The sequence below is a fragment of the Grus americana genome, chromosome 7 (genome assembly GCF_028858705.1).
Source record: "Grus americana isolate bGruAme1 chromosome 7, bGruAme1.mat, whole genome shotgun sequence".
In the NCBI taxonomy this organism is placed as follows: domain Eukaryota; kingdom Metazoa; phylum Chordata; class Aves; order Gruiformes; family Gruidae; genus Grus; species Grus americana.
This window is the reverse complement of record NC_072858.1, coordinates 23,663,309-23,679,471: the sequence shown is the minus strand read 5'-3', so window position 1 is coordinate 23,679,471 and position 16,163 is coordinate 23,663,309. Positions and strand designations below refer to the sequence as shown.

The following is a 16,163-nucleotide window of genomic DNA, read 5'->3' as shown; positions in this document are numbered from 1 at the left end:
ACTGTTTGGATTTGGGCTATTCAGGAAAGGAACAATCTGTTTTCACAAACAAATGGGAAAAGAAAAAGAGAAAACAATAAAACAGCATTTGTCTGAAGAATCGATGTTAAATGTGTTGCATGTTTATATGTTAACGAGAATATCTGGAATGACTTTTTTAAATTCATGGAATGGAACCATTGCAGTCATCTAATTTCCCTCCCTATATTTAAGGAAATCCCTTGGCTTGTTACTATAACTAGAGCCAGCACATTTAGGGAAGCTACTAAAACCCCATGCAGAGTCAAGACAACTTCTCACTATTAAAATTCAACTTTAATGAAGTTGGGAGACAAACTCTTGCTCTTCTCTTTTGTAATATCCTTGCATCTTAAGCTAAGACATGATACTGGACAGGACAGAATTCTGGTCTGGAGGGACTTGGCTCTCAACTACATAGTCCTGCTAGCTGAGTGCTATCAATAGAGCCAAACCAAAACTTTTTTCAGGGTAATTTTTTGTTGGTGACATAGGTCACTAAAGCATCACTGCTCCTCTGTGCTATGTATCCCCGGTGAACATTGTTTCCCACTTAAATAATATGAAGCATTACTTTTAATGTTCTATTTCAGCCAATACAATTAAATTAAAAAAAACCCCACAACTTTCCCACAGTTTGACGTAAGCAACAAGATCTGGTCACCTTTGAACTGTAGGTCAAAGTATAACAAACCAACAGGATACTGCAGTGATCCAAGTCTAAATTATGTACTAAAAGGACTTCTCCTGTTATACTACCTTGTGACTGCAGTCACAAGCAGATAGTCAAAGTTAGCTGTTGAGTTAACCTTCCTTGTGAACAGGGAGCAGAGTGAGTTCAGTTCACTTTAGGAAGATCCACATGTATGATTAACTGCTCAAGTGAGAGTCACTACCCAGTGAGTCACGTTAGGGCACCACCCACTCTAGTCCAAACATCAGGATTTCACACAAACCTTACAACCGAGTTGCCACTAGGGTCTCTAGTTCTGTTGTGTGGAACCACACTAAAAATAGGAGCTTCACCCTTCCTCAAAGTACAGAAAGAGAACAGCAGGTTGTTCTGCTGGACTATTTAAGAGTGGCATGTCCAATGTTTTTCACCATCAACTTTTTAATTGCTAGGATTAAAACCATGCATTTCAGATTAGTTACTAATAGATGGCATATATCCACAGGTTCACAAAATCACACACCAAAACACTACTTCCTCTTTGCAACAGACTTAAGTATTCTGCCAAGAAGAAACTTAAGTGATTCAACTAACAAAGCAAACTTAGTAAATGAAATTGTAATTCTGGCAGTGAGGGTTTGGGGTTTTTTAAGTATCAAATTGCAGATAGCAAAATAAAAAGTTTGTTATTCTCAACAATATGAAACAATTAGTCTTATCTCCACTTTCCAAGGCTTACAACCTTGTCCTGGGTTCAGCTAGGATAGAGTTTATCAAAGATCAATCACTGGACATATCGGGTCACTTTGACACAATGTGCCTTCTAAATGAGGAATTCAGTATAAACCACTTGGATGTCCACAGAAGGCTTCACAAGAACCCATAATTAGTTAAACTACAGAAGACAGGAATTAGCATGAGCATGGATAAAGAACTTGTAAGAAAGAACAAAGGCTGTGTTGAAAAGGGAATTTGTAGAATTCTGTTAAGTTGGTCTGGGATCAGTTCCAAGTTTTTTCCTAACTGAGTAGGGTACAAAAGTTAGGAATAAGCTAATGATACCTGCTGACAAAACTGTGAGGTGTCACCAATACTGAGAATAATCCAAACCAGGAGAAATATGTGGATCTAGATTTTTTTAATTAAAAGTGTCATAATGCCAGGTTATGCATTTAAATTAGTAATTTTCCTGGCAAATTGGAGTTCAGCTACAAATGACAGCAGGGGCAAGAGATTGGAGTGCTGAATCACACTACGTGACAGACACCAGGAGGCAAACAAGGAATTTATAACAGAAAAGTATTAATGTATTCTTATATGCATTGATATATATGCTGATATGGGTATGCTCTTTACCAACTCAAGTTCAAGAAAGGCTGAAATTAAGTTTAAAGTGGGCAGCTAAGTGATCAAAGCATAAACAGTGTGTCAGAAGAAAGGAGATAAAGCTTAATATGTTTAGTAAAATGAAGGATACAGTATGATGGCTATCTATAACAGATTATGAATAAACACCAGGAAAAGTATGAAATAAGAACTTCAGTAAGGACAAAGGAGTTATATTTAGTTATATTTAAAATAGAATTTAACATATGGTTGGTCAAGACAGGAAAGAACTGAATTTGTGATTCAGGAAACAACTTCTAAGGTAAAGTTAGTGGACAGGGAAACCAGAGAAGATGACAACAATGAAGTGTCTGTTAAACACACCAAATTAGCAGCACAAACTTCTTTTCCTCCCCAGAGAAACACATAGCATTGACCCTTTTTTCAGTCACGTGAATTTAGAATGTCAAATTTCAATTGCTTTTTAGCTTAACCAGCAAACTAACAGCAATGCAATACAGTTTGCAAGGACTCCCTTTAGGATCTTACTCTAATCTAGTCACCACTACCACCAGAGATGTTCTGTGCAGCATCAATCCTAAGTACCTGATAGCAGTCATAGGAAACCTGACTGTTGTGTCCTGCCTGTCCACTAATATCTCTTGAAGAATCATCTAACTGTCACCTGCAAGCCTTGCAGCACAACAGAGCACAGGGAAACTAATTACCATCAGGTATCCACAATTTCCATTGTGGTACACCACCACCTTTCTACTGCTGAGACTGTCAACAGTTAAGAAACACTGGAGCATTACCGGCTCCCTCCTGCAATTTTAAGAAGGCATTTCTGTCCAAGATAGTTCATCCTGCAAGTATTGATTTTGATAAGTAACACAGAGTACTTTCATGTGTTTGTGGGTTTCATGTGCGCTTGCTCGAAGTTGTGAACAAGCACAGTCTTGCTATGCTATGAAGATGTCTGAACAAGGTGTTATGTCTGCATGCTAATTAAACTGCAGGTTGTCAGAGGTGTCCATGCTCACTGAAAAACCCACAAGGTTTTGTTGCCTCTTTGTACTGCCAAGAGATGCTTTGCTGAAACTCCATTCTTTTGTGGAGGCTGACCGAGATGACATGTCTGAGACAGGTCCAAGGCAGCAAGGTGGACTGATTTTATACATTCTTCCAACTTTTGTAACTACACAGTATACCCAAAGGGAACAAGAGAATCAATTGTAACAGTAGACTCTGAATATTGTTATGTATATTGAGGAAAAGAAGTTTTCAAGGAGAATTTCATGCTGAGGTGAAAACTCAAGGTCTGCTCAACTAAGCCAGGATAGAAAAAAAAGATCTTATTATTTGAGCAATTAAATACTTGTGTGCTAGGAGCTGGTAACAGACCCATTTAGGCAAGGTATTTTAAAGCCTAATACTTACCAGGAAAACATGCACATTGCCAGAAATAAACATCTAATACAGTAATGTCCAGTAAAATTATACTCAGTCAGAGAAGCCATCTAAGAAAAGAAAAAGGCTGAACATGTCACAGAGGATAGAAAAGCTTTTTATTATATTAGTGAGGACACTGATATGACTAAATACAATATAAGGTGTATATAGAAGCATACCCAGAAAACTACCTATCTTGACTATTTAAAGCTAGACTTTGTCAAAGTTATTTGGAGCAATACATCTTAAACAAAACAAAACAAAAAAAAAAAAGGAAAAAGTCCCCTAATAAATCCAAGAAGTCTGTTTTACAAATCAATAGCAAGTTAAAGCTTGAAATCCTTGGTGACATTTCTTGACTCCCAGGCTTTTCCCACCAGATTTTCTTTTGAACTTCATGGTTTTAGGTTTCCATAAAGTAGAACAATTTGAATAAAATACCTTTAGGAATTCCTGTCTAGATTTTCAAACTCCAGAGGAGGAATGCCTCAGACTCCTATGTAATAATACAGTCCAGGCTTTACAATTAAGCAAAATGATGCATTACATTTGTGTTTGCAATATTGTCCTTTGTAAGAGTGGCCATTGAAATTTGAAATCAGGCATTCAAAATTCCAGAGTCAAAGTAGGGTTCACAACGTGCCGCTCACCCAGTAGAAAGGGACAGAATGGATGGGATCAGATACAAAGTTTTTAAAAGGGCAACTTTATTTTTTTCTACTCCAATTCCAAGCATTTGTCACTGTGCTGTCTGGCAAACAGAACCTATGGATTGTGGGCTCTTCTGACACCTCTGCTTTGCAATGTATCTTTCTACCTAGGAAGACATAATGTCAGTTCCTTATGACTATCATCATTAGTCTTCAGGGACTTGTAAGGACTGGCAAATTCCACAATACCTTTTCTGTATCAATGATCACAAATTGATCTTTCTTCTCAGAACTTTGCATTTTGTGCATGGCTGCTTATTAAACAGCATAGCTCTTCTTGTAGAGCATTTGAAATCTTTCTTCTTACATTTTATCAGTTTTCCTAACAAGGAATGGTAAGAGTTTACTGCAGAGGAGAGATCAGGGAAAGAGTATTATGCTTTCCCCCCCCTGCAACTTTTTTGCAGTAACTGAGAGGCTTATCCAGCTTTGTTGCTTGCTCTTTTCCTCCACCTGTTTCAAGGCTTACTTTAAAAAACACCTTGACCTAAGAATTTGTGAAATAGTTAAATGGCCACAGTTATGAATATTAAGTCTAAAAGAAAGAAGGGAAAACATTTTTATTCAGACTAATAAAAAACAAGAGCTGAGTTCTAACACTTATTTAATGCTTACGAATAGCATCTTCAAAGAGATTAGAGTCTTTGCTATACCTTCAGTTTTCATGTACCTTGTCCTTTCAATTAGAATTTAGCAGTCATTGGGGGAATTCTCCAGATTGGAACAACCAGTACAGGATCTACAGATTTGTAACCTGAGTTCCATTCTTGGATTTATCTGGCAAATTAGCACCAAAATTATTTTGGGGCACACTGACTTTGCAGGCTTCTCTAACATTTCAAATTAATTTACCAAAACAGATGTAAGGCATCAGAAATAGTCATTAGTAATTAGGTGGGAGCAGTTACATGTTGTAGAAGAGGGATGCTTTTACTCTATTAGGCAAAACCTCCTCAGTACAGCTGAATGGACTTCTAAAGGTAATGATATTAACTGAGACTGTAAAAAATTACAGCTCAGATTGTTCTTGGCTTGCTTTCAGCTAGAACTCATTTAATGTGAAACAGGTTTTGGGGAGAAAATGGGAAGTTTCTGTTCAGATTTTAGCAGCAGTCACAAACCAGAAAATTCCTATTTGATGACACCCAACTTTTAACCTCAAAACTTCATGAACTGTAGTTTTGCTACACTTTCCTCCTTTTGCAAAGACGGCAACTCCAGTAGCCACACTTGCTCAGCCACAAGTGCTTCTCAAGCCCTTTTAACCATGAACTCAGTTGCTGGTTTAATTCTCTGAACCCTCCCTTCATGAGGGGCTAATGCTATTGACCTTGATTTCCTTTCCCAAAGGATTAGATATGCATAGAAATACCACAATGTAAACTGAATTCACTGTGTCATACTCTGTCAGTACCCTGCTGAAGGACATATACACAGCACCACTAGTAAGCCAGTGATCATTCTGTAGTCCTCCATGGAAAAGCAAATTATGTGCAATACAGGAAACCATGCTTTAACAGTTGGCAAAAAAACCCCACAGTCAGCTGCAGAATTAGAGTTGACTTACATCCACTCATTTTTTTTTCTGATGTGATGTTATCCCCCCTTTCTTTCAAAAGGGGATTCATTATACAATAAATGACAACAGCTTTTTCTGGACAGAAGCCATTCTTGCCATTGCAATGGAACTTTTATTTCAAATACATTCTTACAATAAAAGCTGTATTTTGTTATACAAGTAGATAAATCCAAGAGATTCATGTATTCCATTTTAAAATATTGGGCTCAACTAAGCTGCAGCTGTTCCCATTCATTTCTTAAACCATCTTGGGGATTTTTCAGGGCAATGGAAATAAAGATGTAACCCAAGTCATCAAGGTAATTAAATTAGGGTCCAATGACATTTGCAGCACCACCACAGGAAAGTGTATCTACTCATTCTTCAGGCTCGTTGAAGTGTAGGGTGGCAGAAGTTTCTTTATAAACTCAGAAGTTTTTCGTTGAGAGCAATCTGTGACTGTGTGAGGTTTGCCAAGTAGGTTACCATCAGTAGGTCCTGATAGGGGAAGAAAAAACAGTGATCAGAAATATTAACAAAGCTGGAAGCCTATTAGGGAGTTGCATTTTTTACACCTGTAAAACAGTTTACAATCAGCTACTAGAAATATTGTTAGTCCTGAAAGTTCTACCCTGAGGAATGCTTCCCTTGCAGGAAGGTGGTTTTGGTATTCCTAGAATATGAAACACTGCTTGTGAAATTTTAACTCTGAGTTCACCCATGTTAACTAGGCAAGTCAAAGGGTATAAGCACAATTAAAAATTAGTTCTGCTCTTGCAGACTGTAGGTGAACAACACACTCAGAAACTTAGCTTTCGCTTTCTAAAATTCGGTTACAGAAATAAGGTAGCACACAAAAACCTTGTTCATGTCCTAAGCGTTATGTAAGGAGACAGAATTTCAGCTCAGGCAAAGGAAGCTGGCAAGTCATCAGTTATCCTTGAAATCCATGCTGCTTTAAGCTTGGTAATTCATATAGTCCAATTACTCTAAAAGAATTGGTGCTGGCTTCCAGATTACTTGCATAATTCCTAAATACTTTAAGACTTATTCTCTCATTTGCAGTTGCTTGCAAGATTGTCAGCTCCTTTATCCACCTTCAGCTCTTAAAACATCAAATTATTGACAAGAAAAAACAGTATTTTCTATTAACGTGTTTGTATGAACAGATAGATTATTTTGATCACAGACAAATTTGTGTCTGTACAACAAATTTTCAAAGTTGCTGGCAATATGCTGAAAAAATTAGATGATGAACTTACATTGATATTGCTGTTCAACATTGTCTCAAAGTCCTCTGGTGAAATCTTTGGCACCTGGTTAATAAGATCCATCAGGAATCGCCCCACAGTGTTGTCAGCAGCCACTTTGCCAGACTAAGCATAAGAAATATACACTTCAGCGTAAGTAAAACTCAGTAAGTCTATGGCCCAGAAAGAGAATATATAAAAAGAAAACCAAGATGCACAAGCTTACATGAAAATTATCTGCTGGCTAATAAAAAGCTGGCCTTACCAATACATCCTCTGCATACTGGAGCACCATGGTCAGGGTATCCTGAATCCTGGCTGATGCTGACCCCACCTGCTGTAAGTCACTGGACAAGCCAATCACTCGATTAGGGCTAAAACAAGTCTTCATGATAAGATCCACTGAAAGCAAAAGGAGGATCAGTGAAAAAAACTGACTGCCACAGAAGACAGCTTAGAATTTTCACTTTTTGAAGATCTTTATGACATCTTCAGCAAGACAGTCTAATTCCCAGTAGAATGGCAATTTTACCAGGGTAAAAAAATGCATTTAAGCAGTGTCACAACAACAGTTATAACCAAAATAGGAAGAAAACGTTCACCTCCTATCCGCTCCGTATCATAATAAACATATTTCACTGTTAGAGGTGTGAACATCACGCCCATAGTTTTACCGGGGACTCCCATTGGGGCACTAGGAAAAAAAAAAAAAAGACAAAACATTTTCAGCGTGGACATATTTAAGGGAGGAAGTAACCTATTTCCATCTCAAGGATCTCTGTTAGCACTGAAGCATGAACACAAGTAAGTTACTCATTCTCACTAAAATCAGCAATATTAAGACCAAGGATAACTGAGGACAGGAAATCAGTCCTGGCATTCTATTAATTGCTCATTTTCATCCAAGAATATTCCTAGCTGGTCTGATGTTTGTTAGCATGAATGCGTGAAGAGCTAAGTACTACCTTCTTAGCCACAGCTCCTTCTTGCTTATAGAGCAGGTATTCTTCTATCCTGAAATACTCCATGCTCTTTGAGAAATCACTTAAGGAACATAAATATGGCAAAAACTCAAGTACAAAGCAGTCTCAACACCTTTATTATCCCTATTATTCAAAGTATTTGAAGTTCATTTATGCTTTAAGTGAGATGTCATGGAACAGCTTCTTTTTGAAGATGCACAGTCAAGAAGCAGTAGACTTCCACTACAAAGAAAAGCTGAGGTTTTATCCTTAAAGAGGAGAGCTCTTCAGCCAGTACTGGGAAGAACACTGAGGTAGAATAGTTTCATTTCTCAATATTTAATCTCCATTATTAATTGATAAAAACGGAAGAGGTTAAGGGGAAGAAAGATTGGTCAAGAAGATGCTGTTTCAATTATGTTTTAACCACACTAATCCTCCAACTTGTATAAACAAACTGCTGAGCAATAAAGCCCAGTGACTGCAGGCGAGCATTCAGTGTGATGGAAGTCAGTGACACTAATGCTAGCTATATGAATCCTGTAATATGTCACAAAGATGTTCAGAACAATGTTAAAGTTAATTAAGTCACAATTCCCCACCCCAATGAGGTACCAGCTTATGAAAGGTTACGTCTTTCAATTCAGGTCAAGACATTCCAGTGGGAAGTAAGCCATGATCCCTAGCTCACTGCTGTGTTTTAGCTGCTGTGCAATATTGTCCAAAAGGAGACCCTGCAGCCCACTGCATTTCTCATTACCCTCATGTGGTGTCTCAGTAATTCAGACAGCTTCCCTCCCAGAAATGCAGCATCCAGAGTACCTGACGTAGGCTTTAATGCTCATGCGTGAATTCTGGAGACTTGTGTCCACAGTGAGGTGGATTGGATTGTGCGCTTCCCGGCTGTAATACTCATGGATCAGGACAGAGTGTTCTGTGATGTCATGACCCGTTGCATACCTTCAAAAGAGCACATGTTGAGGAGCCATTCTTCCAACATTCAAGTGCCCAATGTTTGGTGGTGTTGGTATTTAACAGGTTTGTATCCTAAAATGCTGATTTCCAAACACTGAGCTGCAGAAGCATGCTAAACCTATGTATTTTAACTAGGAAATTTGTAGTTTTGTGGTCAGCTGTCCAAGAATTGTAGGAATCACAAGCTGAGCACACACATGACAAACATGCACAGGGCTAGTGTTGTAGTACCAGCCATAAAGAATCAGTACAGTTGACTTCAGACACCCAAGATTCAAGTATCTGTCACTATGGTCTGGACCAACTCTTTATTTCTGTGTAAGCCAAAGCACGCCAAACAAATTTGGACCAATCAAGTAGATCTTCTCCAAATCAAACATCTCCCTGCAGGAGGTAAAACTTGTTAATCTAGCTCCTTTAGCTGCTCTGCAATTAGCTTCTCACATGCACAGGAAAGCTCCTGTCATTAGAACTGTACTTTGCTGTGCCATTAAAAGGTTGTTGAGGAAGTTTGGTCCACAGGAACAGAACTAAGCTGTTATGTAGGACTGAAGCATGAAAAGATTAACAAAGCTATCTATCCACACCCTCAGACACAGACTGTTCCCATAACACCTTGCTAATCTTGCTTAGTGTCCCCCACACAAGTACTTCCACCTTTCCTCAGTGGAGAACTTCTGCGTGCTCAAGATATCACAGATTCCTCCTGAGGCCTTCGGTATTTGAAACTACTCTTTTACGTTCTCCCTTTTTTCTAACCAGTTATCTTCTGTGGTGCAGGTTGTATTACAGGTGGCTAAGTTCTTCTGACAAATCCGTGCAAGTATTCTCTAACTCATCACTCCTCTGTGATACCTTTTCTAGATATAAACAAAAACAAACCCTCTAAGTCTCTAATACCCTCTCTTCCTATTATGATTTGCAGCATTTTTATAACTGACTCTATAACAAGAGTTGCCTGATCTTAGTGTCACAAGCATTAGTGCTTCTGCTTCTCAACCTGTGACAAGGAGAATTACATATTTCAGGTAGTTTAAGGGACCAACATAACTGCTTGCATGTTCTTGCGGAAGGAGAACTTACCAGCCCAAGATGATCTCGCTAGGAGACACCTTCTTGTGCAACTCATACATGTTTTTTGCAAACTCCATATCGACTGCCACCTGCGAAACAGGACAGGCCCAGGTCAGCCGGTTACAGGGATGCTTAACTCTGAGCTGCGGCCAACGCGGGCCCAAGCCCTAACGCCACCCTCGGAGGGAGCGCAGGGGCCGCCCCCCTCAGCAGCGGCCGCCCCGCCCAAAGACCCGCCGGCTGCTCTGCGGCACAGCCCGGGCGGCCTTAGCCGGAGCGGGCAGAGAGCTTCTAGCGGGGCCCTGCTCCGCCCGTCCGCCCGCCACCGGGGCCGCCTCCGCGGGGCGGCGTGCAGTCCCGCGCTCCGTACCTCATCCTCGGACTCGTTGTGAGGGACGGAGAAGCAGTTGGTGACCTCCACCGAGTGCTTGTCCACGGTCCCTGCGGGAGGGCAGCGCGGTTAGGCGGGCGCCGTGGGGGCGGCGGGCTGCTCGCCCCCAGGCTGGCGGCGGGCAGGGCGGCGGCTCTTACCTAGCAGCGTCCCGATGACCCGCGCCGCGCCCTCGTTGCGCCGCTCGAAGCTGTCCACGATGGAGGCGAGCACGACCGGGTGCAGCCGCACCACGCGGCCGCCGGGGAAGGGGCCCGAGAGCGCGGCCGAGAGCGGCGCGGCTGGTGGCGGTACCGGTGTGGCGGGCGGAGGCGGTGCAGCGGCAGGGGGTGGAGCATTTCCCGCCGGCGTGGCGGGCGCCGCCGTCGGGCTCTGCGCCGAGGCCGCCGCGGGAGGAGCCAGAGTCGAAGCCGAAGCCGGAGCCGGAGCTGGAGCAGGCGCTGTCGCCGCCATTTTGCAATAGAAAGAGGTTGGGGGGGGTGTCCGCGCCGGCAATAATTGGCTGGTCTGAACGCCTGTCAGGCAGCGCTACCTTCCCATTGGGAGAAGGGTGCGCTAAGGCCCTCCTGCCATCTATTAACCAATCTGGGGAGAGCAATGAGGGAAGACGGTCTGATTGGAGGAAGAGCACACCGTCTGTGACTGAAGCTTAGTCTTGTTCCCACCCTCTCGGGGCCGTAAAGTTTTTCGATTGGGTTCTTGCATCCCCCGCCTCCGTGCCTGTCTGCTCTCATTTGCTGGCATCACTCTTGCCTTCTGTCTGTCAGGGCGGAAAGGCCTATTTATTGGCTGTGGCGCTGCCAGTCACTCCGCTGGTTGCTAGGAGAAGGCAGGGTTTACGTTTGTGTATGCAGCGCTGAGCACTCGTTCGGGCGGGGCGGGGCGGGGGGGGGCGGCGGCGGCGGCGGCTCGGGTAGTGCCAAGTATGACGTGGAGAGCAAGTGCTTGTCACCTCTGTCCAAGCTTTAATAGTTACCCAACAAATAGACGTCTTGGATATAATCTGCCTATTACTTGTAGTGCCTCGAGCATTCACTCTTGGCCAACGAACTTGCGTGGGTGTGGCAGGTATGGTAAATGAAACGTACGCTTTTGGTAGCGGTAAGGTGACTGGATTCCTTTGGAGCTTCCTTTTCCCTTTTGCGGCCGTGTGCTCGCAGCTGTTATCTTAACAGTTGTAGCAACATAGTTACAGATTTGCCTCTAAGTGTCTTCCTTCAGAACCTTTTATCTCAGTTTTTCATATTAATTTGACAAACTTTAAGGGAGAACTTCAGGTATCTTTGAAATGTTTGGATATTTTTGGTCTTGAGCTGTTCTTTTTGCACAAGTAAACTGTTTGTATACATGTATATAAACTGAAAGATCCAGAAGCATCACCTTCTTATAAAATGGTTAGTCCAGTGAAACTGCACCAGTCAAAAACTGCATCGGTTCTCTGGCATCATTTTGCCTGTCAGATGGCTGTTGGAGTAACTGGGAATGTTTCCTGGTAGTTGTTGCCCAGGTGTAGCAGAGAGAAAAGTGCAGTGATGGTTACAATCTCAGGTGCAATCACCTTTACTCTTCTATAGATCCAGTTTGGGTTCCTGACACACTCTTTCCTGTATTTGGGTTAACAGTTAAAGGCATTTTAACATAAAAACCAAATTTATCATGACTGGTAGCTTTTTGGAGTTTTCTCTGCTTCATTAACTGATGGGTGAACATCATCAGTTGACAAACAGTTTCAACTCAGTCATTGAAGACAGGCTCCTGAGTATAAAAGGAACAGCTCAGTAAAAAAGATAATTCATTCTACCCATGTGCTAGCAATTTGCTGCTTTTACATAAGCGGGGAACGCCTGTCAAAGCTACAAAGGAAAGCTAATGCATTGGAATGCAAACAGATTTTTATCTCTTCATAAAAACACTGCCTACTCTGTGGACCAGTAAAAACTGGATCTTCTATTAGGCTTTCACCCTGCAGCCTTCATTTCTTGTAGGTGTGCCTGGGTCAAATTGCATAAAGCTTGAAAATGTTTCTGTTCCTGGAGCTTTGATGTGTCATTAAGAAGTCTAATGTCTGAGACATTCTTGTTAGAGAGCGGTTGTTTGATCTCATTTTTTGTTTGCATCAAACTACTGTTGGTGCTTAATTTGACATAGTCAACTGCAGATTCAGGTGAAGCAAGCAAGGCTTTTTAGGATCTGCCCATCACACCTTTACTTTGGCATCTTTAAAATTGGGCAGCTTAATATGGACTCGCAGTTGTGCTTCAGAAATGGCAACTGCAATAACCTTTTTTTAATATGTTGACATCCAGCTGCTGGACAGAGTGCCGGAGAGTGTATGTAGTGAGTAAAGATGGATAGCCTGTATCTCAAAAGTCAAAGATCAGTGATTGGCTCATATAAAGGCCACTAAATACAAAGATTGTATAAATCTTTTTGTCTAATGATAAGAAAATCAATCGTGATAGTGCTTGGAGCAGATGTGTCCAAGCTACAAAACTGTTTTTCTTTGCTGAATGACTAGTGAAAAATAGAGACCTTCATAATTACTACTGTTTCACAAATTATCAGTTTACTTTTAGAGGACACACATTAATGGTGCCTATCGTTGAAAACTTAGCATCCATCTAGTGAGATGATTACGATGTTTAGATACTACCCCATTACAGTAAAATCTATCTGCCTAGTGGAGAAACAGAAGACATATTTGCACATGAACATGGATCAGCGTGGTAACTCAGGGCCTTCTGATTTTACATCTTTCTTTGCTTGGTTTCCCTGCATCTGACTTTGGTGAATATAATTAACCTCCTAGCTCTGCTGTTGTATGATTTCTCTTTATAGTCCTTACATGACTGAGTCATTATTATTGCATTTACTGTCACGTCAGCTGCATTTTCACAGATGATGTATAATTTCTTTATCAGTAGCTATCTTCTCATCTTGCTTGTATTACTGGAAGCTACGTTGCTTCTTGCTCTAAGAAAAAATATTTCTTGCATTGCATTACAGGTAAAATACTTACAATTTATTTCATTCTTCATCTCAGGATGTAGTTTCATCTGGTTAGTTTCATGGGATTGAATCCAACTTTTTTATTCTATTATCATAGGAATAATTTTCTGTTGTGCATTCTAAGAAGTTAGTACAGTCTTTCAGTTGTTTCTGCCAAGAGAAAAATCAGTCACTGAATGTTCATTTTATATAATCATGTTTATTTAGGGGAAAAAAATAGTATCAGATCTCATTTTCCAAAAAACTTTGGGATCATAGGACATGTCCCTGCCTGGAACTTCCAATCTGTGTCTCCAGCCTTCATTACGCTCACAGAGCTCCCACTTTGCCTTCTCACATAGTCAAGCTACCAGCACTTTTGTTGTCTATTGGTTATCTGTGTTTTTCAGGATCCATATGTTCTACCTTCTCTCTAGGACTTTTATATGATGTAGTCATGGGCAGTACTTTCATTTTTTTGTTTGGGGTTTTTGCAGGGTTGGTTTTTTCTGTGTTTTTTGTTGTTGTTTTTCTATTAAAAAAAAAAGTAATAGTTCCCTTATTTAGTCTTAATGGAATGTCTTAGATACTCATCTGCTTCCCATGCATTTGGGATTGCCAGTAGATGAAAGACAGTTGTTGGCAGCAGCCAATTCCCAAAAAGTAATGCGTCAGCTGTTTCAGCTTCGTATTAGCAGGAAGGATTCGAGCCCTTCAGTGCTTTTGCATAATGTTTTCTGGGACTACCTTAATTATCAGAGAAATAACACTGACACATGGGACTACTGACGTAATGCTAGAGTGAAAATCCATACACTACCAAAAAATCATGAGGTGTAGTGCTGGTTGCATACCATACTGATATAAGAATGTACCTGCTCTAAATTTAGAGTGGCAATAGAAGTTACCATCAGGTGTTCAAAAATAGCACATTGGGGACTGCCATGTGCTTTTTAGTCACTGTGGAAATACAGAAATCCAATCTAAAGTAAAGTAACTTCACAGAATAACTTGCAGTGAAAAGTAACAGAGAAATGTGCACAGGCTGGCATACTTAGGGCAACGGATCCTTTCATGATCAAAGTTTTGCACTCATTGATGAAGGGAACATAGAGGCATATACTGAACAAAGGATGGCTGTGAAATAAAAAAAGTAACTCCAAACCCTAGCAAACCCCAAATGGTACAAACTAATTGGCTCAGACAAGTGTTGAACATTTTAAATTTAAATGTTGAAATATGTCCCAAAACAATTTATTTAGCTGTTCGTGATTCTTGTATGTACCATTTGCGTTGCTTCTGACGACCAGCGAGAGATCTGTCAAAAAAGAGCTTTGCATCTGCTATTACCTAGTTCTTTGTACTGGCTGCAGGATATTCAAACACCCATGTCAGGGACTAAGGCTGCTCAAATAATAATGGAAAAGTTTACAAGGCATAATCCCTATGCAGACATTGCTGCATAATACAACTGCCGTACCACAATTTGTTGAGGAAAATCAGAAACAGTTGACAGCGATGCCCCAGCTTACGTGCATATATTGCAAACATTTGTGTAAAGAGAGATGTTGCTAGATATTACTAGACCAGTCTCCTGGTTTTTGGGCCGATTGTGTATGAGACATTTTTGTCATTTTATGCGTTTAATAACAAATCACACTGTGCAGATCATAATGAATGTTTCAGATACGCAAATAGAAAGATGTAAAAAATAGAGTTTTACCTGAAGTGTGTAATTGTCTAGGTTTTGAAAATGTAAGAAAAATGAAAGAAAGGAAATAAAAGGATTAAAATAAGAATAATCTATGTGGGACATGGAGAAAAAGAAACTGGATAACTAGAAATAGGATTATTTGGGAAATGTGAAACTTCTTGACATGTGAGATTAATGGCCACTGAATGATAGGAGATGGTGCGGCGGTGGCTCGCAGAAGGCAGACCCAGAGTAAGTGCTTACGTGCCTGAAAGGCACTCTGCTTTTCTTTCCAGCAAGATCAATTGATCTAATGAAAGGTACTGCCCTCTCCTACCAGCCGGAAGAACAGTAATTCATCCAGGTGTTTTGTGGAAAACCTTGTTGTGCTGGCCTTCCAGGGATGGATGCGGGAGTCTCTTCCTGGCTCTGTATTTCCACTTGCCTTTTGCAGACCGAGAGCCGGCTGGGCTTTCCCTCCGTGACAGAAGGTCACGGCCCTAGGGACGCCAGGGCCTGAGCTGCCGGCGTGCACCCGAGCGGGGCGGCTGGGTAGCGGAGCCGGGTCGGACCGGGCCCCGCGGGGCTTCAGCGGGCGGCTCCCGCAAGATGGCGGCAGGCGCACACGTACCCGCGCTGCCTCGTACCGGAGCATTGGCTCCAGCCCCTTTCCCGTGCTCTGAAATCATTGCCTTTACATGAGCTTCATGCTTAATTGGATTTACTGATTATTGCTAAGAGATGCAATTTTATTTTCCTCTGATACTAAAGCAATTAGATAGTCATGAATACAAACCACATCCTCTTTATCACTTAATGCTAATTAATTAGTGACTTAACTCTGCCTGGTTTGAAGTAAGTAGCATAAGTGGGAATTTGTGCATAGTACTTTTTCTGCCAGTATTTGTTATACATATTTGATTTGCCAGTTTCTTTTTTCTGTTAATAAAATTAATGTAGAATCAATGAGGGGAAATTAATTAATTTTACCTGAGTTCTACCTTAATTCTGCTGTGCCATTTCACATAAGAATGTCACAGAGAACTTTACTTATGCATGTTATGGTGGTGCAATCCTAAAATGTGCTCTGCAA

General features: G+C 41.1%; 1 protein-coding gene across 1 annotated transcript; it reads right to left on the bottom strand.

Annotated features, from left to right (window-relative positions):
* Positions 1-5,828: 5,828 nt before the first annotated feature.
* Positions 5,829-10,859, bottom strand: EIF3F (eukaryotic translation initiation factor 3 subunit F). Its single transcript, XM_054831333.1, has 8 exons — positions 10,530-10,859; positions 10,369-10,439; positions 10,008-10,087; positions 8,772-8,909; positions 7,590-7,681; positions 7,253-7,389; positions 7,000-7,113; positions 5,829-6,235 (listed from the first exon to the last, which is right to left on the bottom strand). The coding sequence occupies exons 1-8, from the start codon at positions 10,840-10,842 to the stop codon at positions 6,158-6,160; spliced, it is 1,023 nt and encodes a 340-aa protein (XP_054687308.1). The 5' UTR covers positions 10,843-10,859; the 3' UTR covers positions 5,829-6,157.
* Between the last annotated feature and the right edge of the window lie 5,304 nt (positions 10,860-16,163).

What these genes read in the sequence shown, in the direction of transcription:
- EIF3F (XM_054831333.1), bottom strand. Translation starts at nt 10,842, where the DNA reads ATGGCGGCGACAGCGCCTGCTCCAGCTCCGGCTCCGGCTTCGGCTTCG. An exon ending in TGATACGGAGCGGATAGGAG is followed by an intron (nt 7,390 to 7,589) that starts GTGAACGTTTTC and finishes TTTTGCTTTCAG; the next exon opens with TGGATCTTATCATGAAGACT. An exon ending in AGTATGCAGAGGATGTATTG is followed by an intron (nt 7,114 to 7,252) that starts GTAAGGCCAGCT and finishes TCTTATGCTTAG; the next exon opens with TCTGGCAAAGTGGCTGCTGA.